The 20,394-nt window shown below is 41.4% G+C and overlaps 2 protein-coding genes across 3 annotated transcripts in view; one reads left to right on the top strand and one right to left on the bottom strand.

Annotated features, from left to right (window-relative positions):
• Window positions 1-103: 103 nt before the first annotated feature.
• Window positions 104-4,208, top strand: ZAR1 (zygote arrest 1). The gene is made up of 4 exons (XM_030801358.1): window positions 104-1,106; window positions 2,598-2,690; window positions 2,770-2,844; window positions 3,919-4,208. Exons 1-4 carry the CDS (start codon window positions 144-146, stop codon window positions 4,060-4,062), a joined length of 1,275 nt encoding a protein of 424 aa, XP_030657218.1. The 5' UTR covers window positions 104-143; the 3' UTR covers window positions 4,063-4,208.
• A 3,129-nt stretch (window positions 4,209-7,337) lies between these two features.
• The window catches only part of FRYL (FRY like transcription coactivator), a 285,938-nt gene continuing 272,881 nt past the window's right edge, over window positions 7,338-20,394 (bottom strand). For both annotated transcript variants that reach the window (XM_030800907.1, XM_030800906.1), the window contains 6 exons: window positions 20,010-20,108; window positions 15,564-15,632; window positions 12,564-12,581; window positions 11,355-11,465; window positions 9,747-9,937; window positions 7,338-9,423 (listed from right to left, as the gene is read on the bottom strand). In XM_030800907.1, the coding sequence (XP_030656767.1) occupies window positions 9,165-9,423; window positions 9,747-9,937; window positions 11,355-11,465; window positions 12,564-12,581; window positions 15,564-15,632; window positions 20,010-20,108 (747 nt within the window). In that variant the 3' untranslated portion in view covers window positions 7,338-9,164. The remainder of the gene's footprint in view (window positions 9,424-9,746; window positions 9,938-11,354; window positions 11,466-12,563; window positions 12,582-15,563; window positions 15,633-20,009; window positions 20,109-20,394) is intronic.

Here is a 20,394-nt window from a genome sequence, read left to right as displayed (position 1 = left end):
GGCGGGGACGCGGGCCGGTGGCTGGAAGGGCGTGGAGGGCGGTGCAGCGTGCGAGCCCCGGCCGAGGGCCGTCCCCGCCTCCGCTCGGCCGCCCGGGCGAGCCGCCTATTTAGGGTGCGGCGGCGGGCGGGAGCGGTGCGCCCATGGCGGCCCTGGGGGAGGAGGTGCTGGACGGTTACGTGTTCCCGGCGTGCCCCCCCTGCTCGTACCCGTACCCATACCCGGCGGCCACCAAGGGCAAGGGCGCGGCGGGCGGCAGCTGGCAGCACCGCGGCTGGGGCTGCCTTCCCGCCTCCTCCCCCTCCTCGGCGGGCGCGGCCTCGTCGTCCTTCCCGGGCTGCGGGCGGCTGACGGCCGCCGAGTACTTCGACAGCTACCAGCGGGCGCAGCTCATGGCTCTCCTGGCGCAGATGGGGCCGGGTCTCGGGCCGCGCGCCCGCAGGGCCGGCAGCTGCGACGTGGCGGTGCAGGTGAGCCCGCGCATCGACGCCGCGGTACAGTGCTCGCTGGGGAGGCGCACGCTGCAGCGCCGGGCCCGCGACCCCGAGTCCCCGGCCGGCCCCGGGGCCGAGGGCAGCACGGGCGGCGGCTCTTCCTCCCAGCAGCCAGCCCGTCGAGGCCTGCAGCAGGGCAGCCCCCAGAACGGCGCCCCGCGGCCCCTGCGCTTCCCGCGCACCGTCGCCGTGTACTCGCCCGTGGCCTTGCGCCGTCTCACCGCCTTCCTGGAGGGGCCCGGGGCCGCGGCGGGCGAGCAGAGGTCGGGGGCGTCGGACGGAGAGCGGGGGCCGCCGCCCGCGCGGCTTCAAGGCCCAGAGGAGGGGGAGGTGTGGACGAGGAAGGCGCCCCGGCGGCCGCAGTCCGACGACGACGGCGAGGCCCAGGCCGCGGTCCGAGCCAGTTGCGAGCAGCCGTCCGACGGTCCCGAGCTGCCGCCGCGAGAGGCCCAGGAGGGCGAGGCGGCTCCGCGGTCGGCGCTAAGGAGCCCGGGGCAACCTCCGCCGGCGGGGAGGGCCCGAGACGGCGGCGACGGACGGGAGGCGGCCGCCGCGGGAGAGGGGCCGTCGCCACGGAGCCCGGAGCCGGGCAAGGAGCGGCTGCGCTTCCAGGTAAGGCCTAGGGCGGTCAGGGCACAGGGGAGCCCGGGGGTGCGGGTGTCTTCCTGGGGCCTGGCCCTGTGACTGCTTCGGGCCCTCGGAGGTGCCGGGCTTCTTTACGCGTGGGACCCTGCCGTGTTTCCGAGACAGCCAGTGACCGCGATAGGTGCCTTCCCTGACAGCACCGTCTCACGTCCCCGACAGCCTGACTTACTCGCGGCGGCGGCTCCACAGGCTGGCCAGGGCGACGCCCTTGGGACATTTCTTATAACCCACATATTTGCACTGTAGACCTCGCGCAGTGGGCGCATAGGCCAGTCCCGACCGCGCAGTTGGACTTCGGAGCACTTGCCGGCTGGAGAGTCGTTTCCTAAGGATCCCTCTCTCCCATTTCCGCACTGGATGAGGCAAAAGCCCTTCAACTGCTGGGGTTCTGGTCGGCAATTCTGATTTCCCCTTTACAAGCTTCCAGGCTATTGGAAAGCTGGAGCTCCTAAAATGCCCCTTCCCTAGGAATTTGCTTTGCTTTTTTAAAAAGCATCCCCGACTCAGAAATCCAATACTGCGAAAGCATTTGGGCCGCTCAGTGTTGCCGCCCTAGAGCAGCAGGCTGAACCTTTAGAGGGCGGGGGCACGCAGAGGGCAGCTGTGACCTGGCAGAAGTGGAAAGGCACAAGAGGTGGTAAGAAGCCCGAGGGAGTCCTTCGCGGGCTCTTCCACGGCCATCACAGGCTGGTATTCCCTTTGAGGGGCGGGGTTGGTGGCGGTAGGCTGATTGTGCGAGGAGTGAATCGAGAGGCCAGAGCTTTCCAGCGTGGCCATGCAAGAGCTGTGTGTGATCTTAGGCCAGTCGTAACCTTCCTGGACTTAGCACAGTCTCACAGGTGAGCAGACTGAATTAAGTGCTCCCCAGAGTTCCTTCCAATTCTGAAAGGCTAACTCTAAAAACGTGTGTATAACTGGTTACCCACTGGGAGGGAAGAAGGGAAGTTTGGGTAAGACTACTTTTGTTCATATTGAATATGAATTATGGCTTACGTACAACTTAGGTTCCTGGCACTACTAGTTGGGAATTAACTAGCAGCATGAAGAATGTGATCTTGGGTGAACCTTTAAAGTTCCTTAGATGTGGAGTCTTATTTTTCTTCAGCTTAATACATGTGTGCATAGTCTAAGATCAGGCTTTATCTTAAAAGGCCTCCCTACAGAATCCCAAACTTCAGAGAACTGTCTATTATGTCCATACTTATTCGTTTATCAGCCAGCCTTATGAACTGAGTTAATGTGGTATATGAACTCTAAGGCCCATGCTTGCTGAATTGTTTGACTAGGCTATTAAGCCCACTTAATTACTGTATTGAAGAGGCGTACCCAAACCTGACCCTGCTTGCTTTCATGATCTGAAGTTGCCAATTTCAAATATCAAGTAGATCCTTCCCAACGTCTGAAACGAAGGATAATTCAGGTGTTATGTTGGTTACATTGACATACCCTGTTGTTCAGTTCTTAGAGCAGAAATATGGCTATTACCATTGCAAGGACTGCAACCTCCGCTGGGAGAGTGCTTACGTGTGGTGTGTGCAGGGAACTAGCAAGGTAAGAAATACCAGGTGACTGGCGTCTTCTTGCTGAAAGCGTCAAGGCGATTTTAAGTTTATCCTCTTTCTCATCACAGGTTTACTTCAAACAGTTTTGCAGAACTTGTCAGAAGTCTTATAACCCTTACCGAGTGGAGGATATCACCTGTCAAGTAAATCAGATGTTTTGCATTTTGTCTGACCTGGGCAGTTGTCGAGGGTTTTTAGTACAGTTTGAGCACACTTCCAAAAAGAGGCCGGGCCTCTAGACCTTAGGTTTCAACTGGCTTTTGTTAGAAGTGGTAGAGACAATGCTCAGCTGGGAAACGGGGCCTTGGTGGTAGCTTCTTTCTGCCCTTGCAAATCTTGCTCTTGTTAACCTTTTCTAAAGCTGTTAACCTCACTTGCAATACGGAATACTTGTCTTACTTGCCACTTAGTCTAATGTATAAGAAAATCAACAAAAACATGCTTGCCAGCTAACATGAGGTAGTCAAGGTTGACTTTTACCAAAATGCTTCTTATGAAGCACAACCTTAAAGTATTTAAGCACAGGGGGTTAGTTTGTCTTGCCTGAAAGCTCACAAAGGGACAGTTTAAGATAAATCTAAGTTGTCTAGCTTTATGGGGAGTTGACTATAATGGTAAGCAAGCAGTATGTTAACTAAGCATTGCTTAAGCACTTGCTTGCTATTAACTGTGCTAAGGGGCTTAGCTAATCTTTAAGAGGAAAGAAGTGACTACATTCGCCTCTTATCACACAGCTAATGGAGTCTGAATTGCCAGTTGAGACAGCCTGATCAGTACACTTGACCCACGTTGGATATTTAGAAGCATTAACACTCTGGGGTGGTGGAGAGAAACTAAGTGTGGAAAGCCACTTAGAATCACTTAGATCAGGGCTGGGCATCTTTCTAAAAGAGGATGCCATAACCACTCTGCTCTTGGGGTTCATTGTCAAATTCATCCCTGACTTGTTCTCTACCCTTCCTCTTAAAAAGTTGTTGCAAAAGAAACTTCACAATTCATAATTGGATCTGATGCAATATAGCAGCACTACAGCATGGTTAAACACCCACTATTCCTAGCCCTGTCATTGCTAGGTAGGTAGGGATGTAGAGGGAAAACAAGATTACTATGGGACCTTGCTTAGAGCGCATTCAATAAGTACTTGACTAGAAAAATGAAGTCCTAGGAAATCACTAAGGGTTTATCTTCTGTATGTCCTTCTGTATTTTTTCCCCCAGAGTTGTAAACAAATGAGATGTTCCTGCCCATTAAAACTTCGCCACGTGGACCCTAAACGGCCCCACCGTCAAGATTTGTGCGGTAGATGCAAAGGCAAACGCCTGTCCTGTGACAGCACTTTCAGCTTCAAATACATCATTTAGGTGAAAGTCAGTGTTGCTGTGCATGGCTGATGGAGTAGACGAGTGAGCTTTTCTGTGCCTCTCCTCTCCACCTCTCCCTTCTCAAAATACTTCATGAAAGGCAGTGTATTCTGAAAAAGCCTTCAAATAAAGGTATTGCAACACGATTTATACGTTGCATAAAATCTGTCTTTGAAAATAAAGTTTCAAGAGCGCTTGTCTTGTGCTAACAGTCTGGGCCTGTCACTTCACCTTTATGAATGCTTGCTGATGGCATAGAGTGGGCCAGGCTCTGAGGTTAGGCTGCAGCCACTTGGAAAACAATTTAGGGGGTGCTCGTAGATGAGGTCTACTATTTAGGCAGGTGTGGAGGACTGAAGCTTAGAAGGAAGTTAACTGAATAAAAAGCCGCCTAGTGATCGTGCCACTGCACTCCAGCCTGGGCAACAGAGCGAGACTCCATCTCAAAAAAAAGCTGCCTAGCTGTAACATTAAGGCATTCTTTTGGGAGAGGTGGAGGCAGAGCCATTTCTTGGTTGCATGAGACCGTTGGAGGTTAACGTTGAGTAAGAATGCTGAGTGGCGGTGATGGGGTAGGTAAAGGCTTTAGTGTCCAGGTGACCTTAAGAGGTAAGCTACTAGGTGGAGGGAGGCTGGGAAAACTAACCTGACTCACTAGTCAGTTTCACGAATGTGGCAAAAGTGGGGCTTGGAACAGGGTGGCTGTGGGCAGCTAGCTGCTTTCAGACACGGAATAACCCATCAAGTAGACTTTGTTTCTTCAAAGCTTTTTTTGTTGTTGTTGTTAAAGTAGGCTTCCTAAATGTTGTACTTAAAGATGTCAAGTTAAAGGTGTAGGCCTTAGCCTGTGTCTTCACTGACTTAGTGCTAGTAGGGATGCCAGACTCTAACTGCATCTAGTAGCTTCTCACGACAACACTGAGGCCCCACTGCCAGAATGTTCCTAGTTGGGGATGGGACTGCGTTTAGAGCCTCAGGTGCATCTGATGAAATTAAAGTTGTAGTATTGGTTTAATTACAGAAACCATATAATTGGAACCATGTGCTGATTGTCTCCAAATCTCTAACATCCCACTTAAGTGAACCCCTTACTACCTCAGGCCATAGCACTAAATCTTAACATCTTAGACACTTGTTAAAAGGGGCCAAAGTGGGTTTGAGTTCTCCATAGAATCCGTATCTCCAGGGGAAAGGCCCACCTGCATCAGTGTGGGCAGAGATGGTGCACGTAAAATGCAGATTACTGGGCACCTGTCCTACCTACATTTAACAGGCGCCCCAGCTGTTGCTAATGGAATTGAAGCATGAGAACCTGTGCTCGGTAGAGAAGAGGTGGCACCTCACGGAGCTTCCAGTAGAGTGGGCAGATGGCCACTAGTTTTTACATAAATGTAAAACCGAGGTTCTGACCTGTGATCTGCTTATGTGCCTCTGCAGTAAGGGACCTGACTTAGGGAGGTCAGGGAAGCCCTGCCTAAAAGAATGATACCTCAGCTAAGCTCCAGTTCAAATGAGTCGAATGAAGCAAAAATGGAGAGGGGAAAATTTCCAGATTAGGACAACAATCTGCAAAAGCCCTGTGGTAGAAAACAAGCAGGGGAGGCCACAGTGTGCGAAGACTCTGGAGAACATGCCAGGTGAATCCAGCAGCACCAGACTGCAAGGGGGTTTTAGGCCTTCATCAGGAGGACGGTCTCTGCTGGAGTGCAGGGGCTACTCACAGGCATTAGCAGGGAACACCACAGCCTCAAGCTCCTGGGCTCGAGCGATCCAGCCTCCTGGCTCAGCCTCTCAAGTGGCTGGGACTACAGGCGCTTTGCCAGGCTGCACTAAAAGGTTTTAGAGATATGGTGGGGATAGTGGGGCACGGTGACATAGATTCACTTTTAAAAAATCACTCCAGCTGTACAGTGGATACCTGTAGATAAGGAGACTCGCAGGGACCAGATAAAGTTGGCACGGCTAAAGAGAAATGACAAGAACTGGTGTGGGTAAAGGCGATGTGTTCTTTACTGGTTGGAACATGTTCCTGTTGATTTGGTTGGGGGTAGGTACAGGGGTAGGAAACCCATTTGTACTGTGGCATGTAAGTGATACATAATGTGATCAATAGTATTTGCTCAATGAATGAGTGAATTACATAAATGTACCTACATTGAGTCCTAAGAAAATTTCACTGGCTATTAATATGGTTACATTGTTCTTTAATATTGCTTGCCATTAATTTTCCTAAGAGCAGCTAACCCTGTTTTTCAGTTGAGGAGTGAGGATCAGACTGTTTTACTTAGGGTGGGTGGGCATGCAGATATTCAACAAAGTGGCACAAAAACATGCCATTCAGATTATGATTACATTCGAGCAATGAAAAGGCACTGCCAAACTCTATGTGTACGATCCAAAAACCTTTAAGATGTGCATAGATTTTAAGTTGAGAGAGGTTAGAAGGAAATACTCCAAGATGTCTCTGGGTATCAAGAGAAGTAACTGTAGTTTTCATATTTCCTTTATTTTCTAAAGGAACCATGGATTACTTTGAAAAATTAGGGGAAAAATGCTATAAAATGCCAATAAACGGATTTTAATACTGTCTCTCTCCTTTTGTTTAGGTTATCCTGGTGTTTTATGCGAGCAGCATTCACTCATAGGCCTGGATGAGGAACCTTACTGTGCCCTTGAGTCTTTTCCAAGAAAGCATGTAATGATTTCCTAAATTTAAGGGAGGTTATGTGTTTTGCCCCACCCTCTATTTTACATCACTAAAAGTAGAAAATACATTTTAAAATAAATCCTGTGGGTTTGTTTTAGAAGCAGCGTGAAGAAACTGCCACAGTGCTGCTTTTGCTGTTGTCTTATAAGCGTACTATTTAAAAATGATAAATGTAGTGGGCAAAAGAAAAAGGTTGTATGTAGCAAAAACTGGGCTCCAAATGGAACTAAATCAGGTAATAAATTAAGCATTGGATATATTTGTTAATAAATGCTAACTTGGGATTCAGAGGCTGAGGAGCAGAGAAGTGTAGGTTGGAGGAAAATGCTGTTGCAGAAGGCCATCCTAATGATATTTGTTTGCATCTTGCTTGCTACAGGTATATTCATTTTTATTAATAGACTTAGTTACATATAAATAAGCACAAAAAGCAAATATCAACTGAAAGGTTTGGTTGGGTAATCAACTAATTTTGTTCTTTAAGGCAATTCAAGAAGGTAACATTTGAAAGGTTTCTAAATGATGCACACTGTAATCATTCATTCTTTGTTAAAATACAACACAAACCAACAGCTACAATGCTTTTTATTTTTAACAAAAGGGATGTAAGGAGGGTGAGAAAAACAGGATAGTAAGATAGGATGTAAAGTGTGATGTATCTCTGGACACCATCCCTCTCTGCCTGCCCCACACCCAAAAGAAGTTTTAAATAATTTAAAGGATACCACTTACAGTACCAGAACACCATCAAAATAACTGTCTTTATCAGGGTCAAAAAATACAGTGATTATGAATGAGCCGTGACCAGTTACGGAATTTTACTGGAAATGTAACTGTGGTCCGCAGTCCAATGGTGTGCACAGTGCCTTCAATTAATGCACTTGAGCATACGTAATTACATTTCTGGCAGGGTCCACACCCCCAAGAAAAGGTAAAGCTAAGCATTTCATTTCTACATTCTAAACTCTGGAATCACAGAGCCCAGTTTAAAAGAAAAGTCACAGTGGATAAGAGATGTATATAAAAAATACAAGGTGTTTCTTTCAAATCAGGAGTTGTGGGACTACATTCTTTTTTTTTTTTTCTTTTCTTACAAAATGCGATTTAAAAAAGGATAGAGACTCCAGTTCATGTTATACTACAGACTTAGACAGTGAATAAGTATATTGCATGTTTTGGTAGTCAGTCTTCAGGCTTCCTTTCATTTCCCCTAGCCCCAGGTTTCTTTAGGGTAAAGCATGTGAGTCCTGAATAAAGATACAAAAATGCATTTGCAGCTCTTTTCTTGAATTCTGCAGACTTCAAAGCCTGCAAGTCATATATTCCATCATCAATGACCACAATTTTTTCTTTAGCTTTGTACACCTATTCTTGTATAACAGTGCATGGCACAAATGTACAAGAAAATAACTGGTTTTAGTCTCTGCAGTTTCTATATGGAGTAAAATAAGTTAACTTTTCTAATGAGAATAGCTGACAGGCAGCATACATCTTTATTTTACATTTTAAAGTCTCTGCAGGCATCTACTTTGGTTAGTTATCAACAATCGTAACATAAGCACTGATCAGAGAACTGAGCAGCATTCCAATAACATTAACAGATATATTATTTCTTTTTGAAATACTGGGAAAGCCCAGTTTTAAAATATTATTAAAATGTTCTAACATTTACATACTATGAAGAGTTAGATCTAATAAAATAACATTTCTTCAAAAATAATCTTGCAGTGCTCTTTTAGGCATGCTCTGAGACGTTATCACCAAACATCCATACCTTGAAAATATGACTATCACATATCCATACATCCCAACTCACACACACACAATTCCTTATACAGACCAAAAGACAAAAAAACCCAAACGCTTATCCCACATACTGAAAAATCAATGGTTTTTGCAAATGAGTCTTGATGTGTATAGCTGACTGCATGTTCATGTGGATGGATGATTAAGCATCAATTGCAGGTTAGGTTTTCGACTGCTAGAAATCCAAGCAGCTTTGCAGGTCTTCAGCTAAAATGAAACAGCCTTGATTTCAGCCTCATTTCACCTGCTTTTGGTTGTTTCAGTATTGGAGGCCATTATTGCAAACATTCTTGAAATTCTTTTCTTTCCCCAGAAAGTAATGTATTTGTAGGCATCACTTTTAGCCCTTTTCTTTTCGCGTAGGTTAAGTAATTAAAAAAATTCCTTCTTCATACAGTTACTGTGGGAGATACTGGCAGCTGTTAAAATATCAGATGTTTTTTTCTTTCAGATCTTTGTTTTTGATACAGTTTGACATTAGTTATACTAAAAAGTAGATGCTGCCAGAAAGTTATCAGTGAATGCAAGGGTCCATAGAAGGTGCTTGCTTAATATTCATCATCATCTTCAGTTTCTTTCCTGAAGTGTCTCAGAATCCAGTGCTCACCATATTTCCCATTGGTTTGGCCTGTGCTAGAAGTTGGTATGATTGCACCATGCGTAGAGACTCTCTTATTTCCAGATTAAGTTCCATCAGTTTGTAGTTGGCTTCTGACATGTCCAGGTTAGAGCCTATAACTGCAAAGCTTCCTGTCTGGCCCAGAGTCTGATGATGGAAATATATATGTAACAGTGTCTGCACAGGGTCATCTTCACAACTGCCAAAGATATCACTGGGCCAGAGAGATCTGAAAATACACAATAGTTTTTCAGTTCTGAGACTTAGGCAATAGTTAAGACTAACTCAATTTAAGTTAAATACCTATAACAACAACATTTCCTTGTGAATAACATGATGTTTTAATATTTGAGCAAATATTACTCAAAGTACCACCTGAAAGTGAAAAGAAATCTAAAATTGGTATCATTTCAGTGGCAACTGTTAAAAATACTCATGCTTTTCTTTCACAAAGACATGATATGGAAACAGCAAAATGAAAATGAAAACCGAGTATTACTAAACTTCCTGTCTAATTTAAAGGCATCACCTTTAAATCCCGTCACGTTTTACCTGAAAGCTTTGACCTGTGCTACAGCTGATATAAATTCCTTATTTTTCAAAGTTTCAATTAAAGAATGAATGGCAGTTTCTATAGTAGTTTGCGCAGCTTTGGAAATGTCAATTTCTTCGTTTTCGGAAGCGGACTCAGCTGCTTTGAGGATACTTTCCAGTTGGGCAAGTTCCTCTGACATGTTGATAACCTAAAACAAACACATCTTTAAGGATTTATTCGTATGTTTGGTAACAAAAACATTTAGTTGGCTACAAGAATATACCTGATGGCAGTAGCACTGTTGTTCTTATTTTAAAGATTACTTAAAAATGTTTGTCTTGGAAGAAAGGGCAGTTAATATTTCAAGTACTCCATTCTGTAGGAGCAAATAAATTCCACCAAATAGTAGTCTTGAAATTAAATGTTCTTGATAAAGCAACAAGTTGTAATAAACAAATGTCTACATTGGTTTTAATATTACTACATTTTAGATAGTAAAAGTACATTTACTATTATGGGGGATCATGAAAACTATATAACAGTAAAGTCTTTAGATTTTAAAAGATTATTTACCCCAGGGTATTTTTATATAAAAAACATATATATATATATAAAATTTCTTTTTACAGATTTAATGACTAAGAAATCATTTCCCCAGTGATAGTTTTATTACCAGCAGATGACAAGGGGGGAAAAAGACTAAAGTTAGCATCTTTGAGGCTATGTATTGATTTCCAACATTCAAAGTGTTTTTTAACATGTTTATTCTTGTGTGCATTAATAGAACTATAACAATGTGGGCTGGGCACGGTGTCTTATGCCTGTAATCCCAGCACTTTGGGAGGCCAAGGCAGTGGGTCACCTGAGGTCAGGAGTTCGAGACCAGCCTGGCCAACATGGTGAAACCCTGTCTCTACTAAAAATACAAAAAAGTTAGCTGGGTGTGGTGGTGCACACTGGTAGTCCCAGCTGCTTGGGAGGCTGAGGCAGGAGAATTGCTTGAACCCAGGAGGTGGAAGTTGCAGTGAGCTGAGATCATGCCATTGCACTGCAGCTTGGGCAAAAGAGGGAGACTCTGCCTCAAAAAAAAAAAAAAAAAAAAAAAAAAAAAAACTATAGAAATATGAACATGTTGGGGGAGGGGAGTTGATGATACAGTTTTATGTCTTTATTGAACTGATGTGCTTTATTTGACTATTTTGATTTTCTGAGACAGGGTCTTGGCTCTGTCACCTATGCTGGAGTGCAGTGCTGCAAGCACAGCTCACTGCAGCTTCTGACTCCTGGGCTCAAGTCATCATCCCAGCTCAGACTCTCGAGTAACTAGGACTATAGGTATGTGCCACCATCCCTGGGTTTTACTTGACTTTTGATTACAGATGATCTGTTTCTGCTATGGAAACCTTTAAGGTCTTGAACCTTTTACAACTGCTGGATATCTGCTGTCTTATTTACTCATAGGTCCTGACATAGCATATTATTAAAAAACAAATTATTCCTTAACTGAAAGAAAAAAGATTCACTCTAAGTGACTTTTGACTTAAGCTATTTTAACAAGTAATAGATGTATATTTTAAAATTTTTTTAGAATCAGTTACTGATGCCTAATACAACTGAATATTTACCTCTGCTTCATTTTTTATCGTATTTACTTGGTTGATAAGTTTACAGTAGGCCTGGAACAGAAGCAGCAATTGAAAATGCAATTTGTATAATCTTCGGCAGAGCTCCAATTCCTAGAAATAAATAACATTACATTAAATTTAGGTGTTATTTTCTAGACAGCATATTTCCAATGAAAATTTATAGTTAAAATTGTCTTGTTTATTTTTCTGCAGTAAGCAAGTTAATATGGTATGAAGCTGATGAAAGGCAGGTGAAATATGCTTTAAAGACTAAGATTAAAATAAAAACAAATATCACTGCTGGTTACATAATTCAGTTTTAATGTTAAGCGCATTTTCACATTCTATAAATAGACTGTTTCAGCAGGCAATTAATAGGATACTTTAAAAAGGATTCATTAGAATTTAAAACTTTAAATTCATAATTAAAATAATCTACAAATGCAAAGACTTTTGCCCTCATTGAGATGTAGATCTCACTGCATTTATCAACAAATGCTTGGTAAAGCAAAGTGAAACCGGATAACCTCTTACCTAAAAAGTAAGAAAAGCTGTCTTTTAAAGTGAGGTCATTTTTCTAAAGAAAACCACTTGGTAATCTCATTGAAATGAAACTATGAAATTAACACGTGGGCCGAGCATGGTGGCTCACCCATGTAATCCCAGCACTTTGGGAGGCCGAGGTGGGCAGATCACTTGAGCTCAGGAGTTTGAAACCAGCCTGGCCAATGTGGTGAAACCCCGTCTCTACTAAAAATACAAAAAAAAAAAAAAAAAAAAGCCGGGCATGGTGGTGGGCATATGTAATCCCAGCTACTGGGGGGGCTGAGGCAGGAGAATCGCTTGAACCTGGGAGGCAGAGGATGCAGTGAGCTGAGATCATGCCACTGCTCTCCAGCCTGGGCAACAAGCAAGACTCCATCTCAAAAAAAAAAAAAAAAAAAAAGAGTTGTGCGATTTTTTAAATTAAGAAATTTAAAAGGAGGTAAGTTTAAGAAAAAGGTGACTGCTAATTTTATGTATTTTAACATCTCACTATTTTAAAAGAACCAACATTTCATGGATTAGGGCTTTGCAAAACTAAAGCACATACTACTTGTAAAGTAGTCCATGACAAAACATTGCTAGGTCACAAATGGACAAATGGCAGATGAAAACCAGTTTGTCTGGCAAGGGTGAGTAGTCTATAAATCAAGACAGGTCACTTACTGCTAGTATTTCCATTTGCTAAGCAAGAAGGTGATCAGGTCACAAAAAATACAAAGGAAGAAAAAGACCAAGAATTAGTGTAAGAAATCATTTTAACTAGGGTCACAGATGTTCCAGGTAAACTGAAGAACATATATTTATACCCCAAAGAAAATTATACGAAGTTATTTCCAGAATAAAACTTTTTAGACATTTACTGCAACGATTCAGGGTGTTTTTAAACACTTTGCCAAATAATAAATTACATTTAGGCTATGACTTATTTCTGTGTGAAAGCTACAATGAATAAAACGGAACTATTGTGATCTTGGTAAATTTGGTTATCCAGGTTTAAAAAAAAAACAACCAAAACCCAACTGTAATAAAACTTCCATTTGTAAACTGGAAAACTTATGATTAGAAAATAAGAAACAAATTAATTATTGTTACTTCTCAGGAAAGAATTGGCTTATAATCATACATAATAAATACTTATCCATCACCATCAAAAGATTATCTCTAGGGTGGCTCATTCCAGGCTTCCTATCCTTTACTGTCTAATTAGGTCCTACTTTGCCATAACTGGTGCTGAGCCACAGGGTGGAATATCAAAAGCAGATGCGTGTTCTAAATTGCATTCCAAATGTACTTCAGTAAGTTTCAGAAACTTAACCCGACTAGGTTTGAATCAACATAATGTATGTAAAACACAGAGCAAAAATTTATGAACCACCTTAAAAACTACATGAAAACATGTACAGCAACTTGGATCTGGTCTCATTACGAGGAGAATGACTTCTAATTAAAACAACAATTGTTATACTGTAAATGTACCTTCTAAAAGTCATTCTTAAGCCTGCTTTTCTAAATAGTTTCCTGTGAAGGACTGTTTTTCATAAAGTTTATTCCTATCAATTTAGAAGGGATTTGTTAAATAAGCAAAGGTGAACTTTAGCTCCATGCGCTTACCATAAATTACGTGGATGCTCATCCAATAAACATCGGTTGAGCACAATCCAAGGTCAAGCATATTCCATATCTAAATTTCTGAGGGTTTAGTTCATACAGTTTATTTCATATGGAAATTAACAATTTTTTTTTTTTTTTTTTTTGAGACGGAGTCTCGCTCTGTCGTCCAGGCTGGAGGGCAGTGGCGCAATCTCGGCTCACTGCAAGCTCCGCCTCCTGGGTTCACGCCATTCTCCTGCCTCAGCCTCTCTGAGTAGCTGGGACTACAGGCGCCCGCCACCATGCCCGGCTAATTTTTTGTATTTTTAGTAGAGACGGGGTTTCACCGTGGTCTCGATCTCCTGACTTTGTGATCCGCCCGCCTCGGCCTCCCAAAGTGCTGGGATTACAAGCGTGAGCCACTGCGCCCGGCGGAAATTAACAATTTGAATTTTAAATACCTTTCCTCACTTCTATTAACACAAAGTAGAACTGATTCTTCAAGCATATATGCATAGCCTCTACTTTGGGATGTAATGGAACATAAACTGCTGATAAAGTTTATGATGATAATTATAGGAAATAACACAAATGTAATGAATTTTACAGCTCTGAATTACCAGCAATTATTCTACATATGCTAACAGTGCAGTTTTTGTGGATGAGTGTGTGTGTGTGTGTGTATATATATATATGCACATTTTAAAGTATATTAAAATTTGCACATTCTTTTATTCATCTAACAAATATTTGACTGCTTATTATGCAAAAGACAAGACTGGTACACAAGGACAGATCAAGTTGCATAAAAAGGGTCTTCCACCCTCAAAACAGTTGAATATGAAAGGTGAGCTGAAATATAAATGAAAGTGTTAAATGTTCAGTTTCCACTTAGTAGAAAACCTCAAGCTATGTTAACTGACTTGGTCTTAAGATGGATATAATTTTCTTCAAGGTAGAGGGGATATAAAAAAATCACTTAATATAAACACCTAGTTTTTGTAGGAAAAAAGGTTACATTACTTGCTGAAGTGATGCAGTTAAACAGTGGCAAAGACAGAATTAGAACCAAAGGATTCTGGTCTAGGGTTAATTCCTTATCTTCATTTCTTTACACAGATGACTTAGCAGTTTCTTTTTAACATTAGTGCAGGATTTGGAGTCAGCCTGCCTAGGTTTCAATCTTGGTTTCACTATTTTGCTGATTTTAGATAAATTAGCTTCTCTGAGCCTCAGTTTCCTCATCTTCAAAACCAGGATAATTAGAGCAACTACTTGACCGAGTTGTAAGGATAAAGATAACTATAGAGGCTGGCAAATGTTAACACTTAGCGAGTATACTGTTATTTTCTCAACACTGCAGTTTTTGCAGAACTTCAACTTTTTACTTAATAGTATAACCTTTACAGAGACTAGAAATCTGTAATAATATAACCAAAGGTAAAGGTAGAATATAAAAGACTGGAATTCTGATGTCAAATGGAAATAAATTTCAGTTGATGAATGTATTTTCCCCTATGAAGCTGCACTTCCATTGGAATAATTTGTAGGCCCGAACTTATCCTCACTTACTACAGTGTATGTGTTTATGTATGTGCACCTTTCTAAGAAAATATAATGCTGTTGTTTTCACTGAGCCTTAGGTTACAGAAAAACATAATTTATCCAATTCTAATTTTACCTTTAACTTGGATGTATTATACCACGTTATTCTTAGGTTTGCTTTCTTGACCAATTTATCTAACAGAATAGCAGAATACTAACATGGGACAAATTTTTCTTTAAGAGGCACATGCAACTAAAAGCTGACCTGGACTGTCCAGATATCCATCAAGCTTATCTACTGAATGTTATTAAGCTTCAGTCACAAGCTGGTCATTCATTTTTATTAAAGTGAATTTTTCATTATGAAACCAGTTTTTCATTGAGCTTTTACAAAGATTGATAACCAAAATGAAAAGTTTTATAAATATTCTTTATTTTTAGAAATAATCAAATAAGGATATTTGAACACATGCATTTTTTTACCTGATACAGAAATGTATGTTGCAAAAACAAGAACAAGAAACTTACTTGTGCATCTGTGTTTATCCTATACATGTCTTCTTTGGCACCAAATGTCCTCTTACAATCATCTAGCCACTAAAAATAAGTAAGTAACAGTAACGTTTAATATGCACAATGAAATGGGTAGTGTAACAGCCTGTCCATATACAACACCAAACTTAAAGTTAACTTGAAGTTCTAGGATTGGTTGTAGACCTAGACTTTTATCTCCATTCAAGCCAAATCATTTATATGGAACTAACAAAAGCAGGGATAGCATTAATATAACAAGAGGCACACACTTGCGACAGCTATGCTAACAAAACCCATTCCATTCTAGGGATCTGTGATGTTCCATTTCAGTAAAGGATATTCTTCATTTTGCAGGTTTTATGAAAATCTTCACAACCTATGCCTGACCTTTGTGTAACGTAAGACGGGGAAAGGAAAGATGTGCTTCCCCTCTGATCAATTTAATAAAGGCAACTGAGAATTAAGTAGGTCTGTTTGCTTATGAGAAGTGTAATTCTCAGAAGACTAGTGTCAGTTTTAAATTTATGAACCGGCAATCAAGATCCATTTTAAATCTTTTGTTTTTCTTTTCTTTCTTTTTGGACAGTAATGAATGACAAACATGTTATTTCCAAACAATACTGGATGTAGAAGCCCAATGTGGTTTTTCCTTCTCTGGGGGTATTCCTAATGTTGATATAAAAGTACAGGCTGGGTGAGGTGGCTCCTGCCTGTAGTCCCAGAGCTTTGGGAGGCTGAGCGGGGAGGACTGCTTGAGGGCAGGAGTTCAAGACCATCCTGGGCAACATAGGGAGACCCTGTCTCTAAAAAAATAAAGTTAAAAAAAAAGGAATACTTCAAAAATAAAGTACATTTTCTTCAGTAAAATATAAATAAAACAATAGCTACCATGGTATAGTAGAAAAGAATGCTGGACTCACAGAATTTCCAAGCTGAAGTAAAAGCTAAGTGCATTCAAGGTAAGCTCCTAGCTTTGGAAAGTTTGATATTATCAGTTGTTTTGACTTCTAAGTAAGTTCTTTTTTTTTAAATTATACTATTAAACAATACAGCTAATATATATAAATATGAAATCATTAGGACTTTGAGAAACTCAGACTAGCTGCATTAAGCAGCTACTCTGAAAGTATTTTAGTATTCGACATTTAACAAACATTCTGTATTGTAGCTTATGTTGTACCCACAAAGAATTAAAATTAGACATTTCAGTTATTTCAGAAATGATCTCTTTGACCTTATTTTCCTTTTATTCCAGTCTCTCAGATTTCACCGGCCCTTAGGCTATTTGCTTGACAGCATCTCTGAAGAAAAACATGTTACGCTTTCCTAGTGAGATAGAGCTGATGGCAGCCATTGTCAAAAGCTATCAGTGGATTTCTCTGCATCAGCAAAATGCAGTTGACATCTAACATGGAACCTGTGCATTAATCTTTATTCATACAAAATGTTAAAAGGTTTATACACTTTATCCCTTATCTTGTCCAGTTTGTCCAAGTATACTAATAAATTTGAAAAGAATAATTTCAGTTGATTATTTAGTGGCTTATTTTTTATACTGTGTACCTAATGATACAGCCTTTTGGGGGGCACTAGTCAACATAATTAATTATTGCTGATTTTTATTCTGTTAAAAGACAAACCCCAACCATATAGTCCTGTGGCTGCACACTGGCCTGAGAGATACAGGTCCACACCATTCCAGCCAGAGCATACAAGACACGGTAGTTTGTGCAAAGAACACCCTCCAGTTCACATCTAATCAATCAATCAATCAGTCTTCCTGTCACGGCATTTTCTTTCTTTATTCAAGGTTCAAATGAAGGTTAAAATTTAACTGTTGAGGTTCTACTTCTTCTGGGTGTGATGGAGTAGCCTGTATAAGACCAATCCTGCAAGGACAACGATGGAAGCTGAATCCTATCGGCCAAAACTCGAACAGTTAGAGAAAAGTACCGAAGTGAGCCCAATACCCGCCCCAGTGCTTACTCTAGGTGTATTCATATTCACGTCCCTGCACATAGAGGCTGAACAGAAAGCAGTGGCCTAGAGTTTATGCCCTACAGTTTCACTGGGCTGGGAAAACAGTTTTCAAAGATAGATAGATGGTTGATAGATAGATGATAGTGAGATATTGAGGGCCAATATCTGGAGAAAAGAGAACTGCAGAGAAGTGACCCCAATAGTCTCTGTGCAGTCTCCCCTTGGGACACTTGCTGTTCCTGTTTATTATCTGCAGGGGGAGAGGCTACAAAACCACACAGCAGCCCCTGAGAGACTGAGAAGGTTGGCAGAGAGTGCTGGTCTCTCATTGCTGGAGAGAGGAAAATCATGCATTCAATTCACTTGTAAGCCTTAGAAGTCTTGAAGAATAATAAAAAGAATGTATAACTCAAAAACTAATAGGAAAATTAAATAGGGCAGACAGTAAATATTTTAGGCTTTGCAAAACATATAGTCTTTGTAACTATTGTTACAGTGCAAACATAGCCATGGACAATATGTAAGTAAACCAGATAGCTGTTTTCTACTAATTTTATTTACAAAAATAGGCAGTGGGCCAGATATAACTTGACAGCTGTAGTTTGCTAACCTGTGCTCAAGAAGTTTGTAAGCACTATTAGTTGTCTGACTTTCCATATAAATTTTAGAATCAGCCTGTCAATTTCCATTAATATACCATCTGAGATTTTGAATGAGACTGCATTAAACCTATGGACCATTTGGGGGAAAATGACATCTTTACCATATTGAGTCTTCTAATTGATAAACATGGTATATAGTCCTCCATTTAGGTGGTCTTTCATTTTTCTCAATATTTGCAGTTTTCTGTATAGAGGTACAGCATATCTTTAGACAGATTTATTTGTAGGTATTTGATATTTTCCTATTACAAATGGTATCTATTGCTTTAAAACCAACCACCCTAAAACTTAATGGCTTCAAACAACCAAAATGAATCTACGTGCTGGCTGGGAGTTTCTTCTGGTCTTGCCTAGGGTCACTCCTGAGTCTACAGTCATTGATGGCTTCATTGGGGAAGTGGCGGGGTTGAAGTTCCAAGCTGGCTTCACTCATATGTCTTGCACACTGACTATCAATGGAACGCCTCTGTTCTCCCCTACATGGCCTCATCTTCCAGCAGGCTAGAGGTCAAATAGTTTCCCAGAGTTTATCCCAGTTTGCACTCCGACCAGTATGATGGCAAAAGCAGACGCCACAAAAGACCACTTCAGGACTAGTCTCGGAAGTTACACAGCATTGCTTCTGAACTTGATTGGTTAGAGTAAACCACAAGGCCATCCCAAATTTAAGAGATGGTGAAATGGACTCTGTCTCTTCATGGGAAGAATAGCAAAGTCACATTGCAAAGGGGTGTGGCCACAGAGAAGCATGATTCATTGGGACCAGTATTTTAACAATCTACCTTTGCTTCTAGTAGGCGATGATTTCTGAAGATACAAAAATCATAACCATGACGGAAAAGGCTGATAACCTGGACTTATTAAACTTAAAAACTTCTGTTCATCAAAAAATGCTACTAAGATAGATAGCAAAACTGCTAGCCACAGAGAAGGAATAATCTTTGCAATACATACATCCAAAAAAGGGCTTGCATTTAGGATAAAGAGCCCCTACAAATCAGTAAGAAAAACCCAATCGATTTACAAAAATGGGCAACATACTTGAATCCACAATTCACAAAATATCTTAAATGAAGAGATCCATTTGAAAAGGGGCTCAAATATTAGTCATCAGGGAAATGCAAAACAGTACCATGAGATACCACCACACACTTCATTTTTCATAGGTCTATACATGTCACAGATATTTACTACTTATTAATGAAAGACCCATCTAGAAAAATAATTGCCTACTGTATGCAGTTTGTGTGAAAGAGAGAAACTTTTTTGTTCTTCTGTCCCTCCCAGTTGAAAACGTGCTGGATTTACCCTTAGGGAAGGAACAGAGCTACTCTGTTTTCACTGCCAGATTGGACTTGAAGAGGCCTTTCTTACGAGGTGATTGTCTAATTCACTACATGCTTTTTTCTCCCACTGCTTGCCCATGTACATGTATACATCATGGGAAAAAGATTACAGCTTTGACAGAGGTTGTGGATTTCCTATACCACAATTCTCTAATGCACTGAGAAATACTGCTTCAATTTCCCCACTTGGAATGTTGACAGCAGTGACATAGTCTCCACAGAGAAGCTTTTTACAAAGCTATGGTTTTCCACTGTGCTGTTAGAGGGCTGATTTTTAAAAGCCAAAGGTAGGAATTTGCTGGATAGAGAGCTCAAAGAACCCGCTGCTCTCAGGAAAACCCTGAGGCGGTTGCTGAGAGGTCTTCTTTTCTGTCTGGGCTGTTCTGCTGCCAGGATTATCCTTCCAGTGTCAAGAGCAAACCACTTTTCGCACATGGTAAAAAGAGACTGACCTGCTCAGCAGCTTCTCTCTTCACATTGTATGTATCCAGGTGTTCTTGCAACTCCAAAACACCAAACTTGAGTGTTTCCAGCAAACCACATGACATCAGCTGTCAAATCAGAAATATTGATCCAGGTTACCGTTTCTGATTGAAATCATGAGACTCACAAAATCATGACACTTTTCAGTCATGGAATACCTGTTAGTTGGTTTTTGGATATTCTCTTACTCTACTCTGTTCCATACTAAGTGCTGAGCTCTCACTGGAACAGAGGAGGAGTGCAGTGGGACTTGCGAAGGGTCAGGAAGGACATCCTCAAGTGTTTTCAAAGACGTCATGCCAGACCAGTACACACCTCAAAGGTATCAACCTTGAAGCTTTTTAAACCTTAGTT

The sequence above is a fragment of the Nomascus leucogenys genome, chromosome 20 (genome assembly GCF_006542625.1).
Source record: "Nomascus leucogenys isolate Asia chromosome 20, Asia_NLE_v1, whole genome shotgun sequence".
NCBI lineage: Eukaryota > Metazoa > Chordata > Mammalia > Primates > Hylobatidae > Nomascus > Nomascus leucogenys.
The sequence above is the reverse complement of the archived record's forward strand: the minus strand, read 5'-3'. Positions and strand labels throughout refer to the sequence as shown.

Coding starts and splice junctions, on each gene's coding strand:
- ZAR1 (XM_030801358.1), top strand. CDS start 144: ATGGCGGCCCTGGGGGAGGAGGTGCTGGACGGTTACGTGTTCCCGGCG. Junction 1,107..2,597: donor AGGAGCGGCTGCGCTTCCAG/GTAAGGCCTAGG, acceptor CCTGTTGTTCAG/TTCTTAGAGCAGAAATATGG. Junction 2,691..2,769: donor GTGTGCAGGGAACTAGCAAG/GTAAGAAATACC, acceptor TTCTCATCACAG/GTTTACTTCAAACAGTTTTG.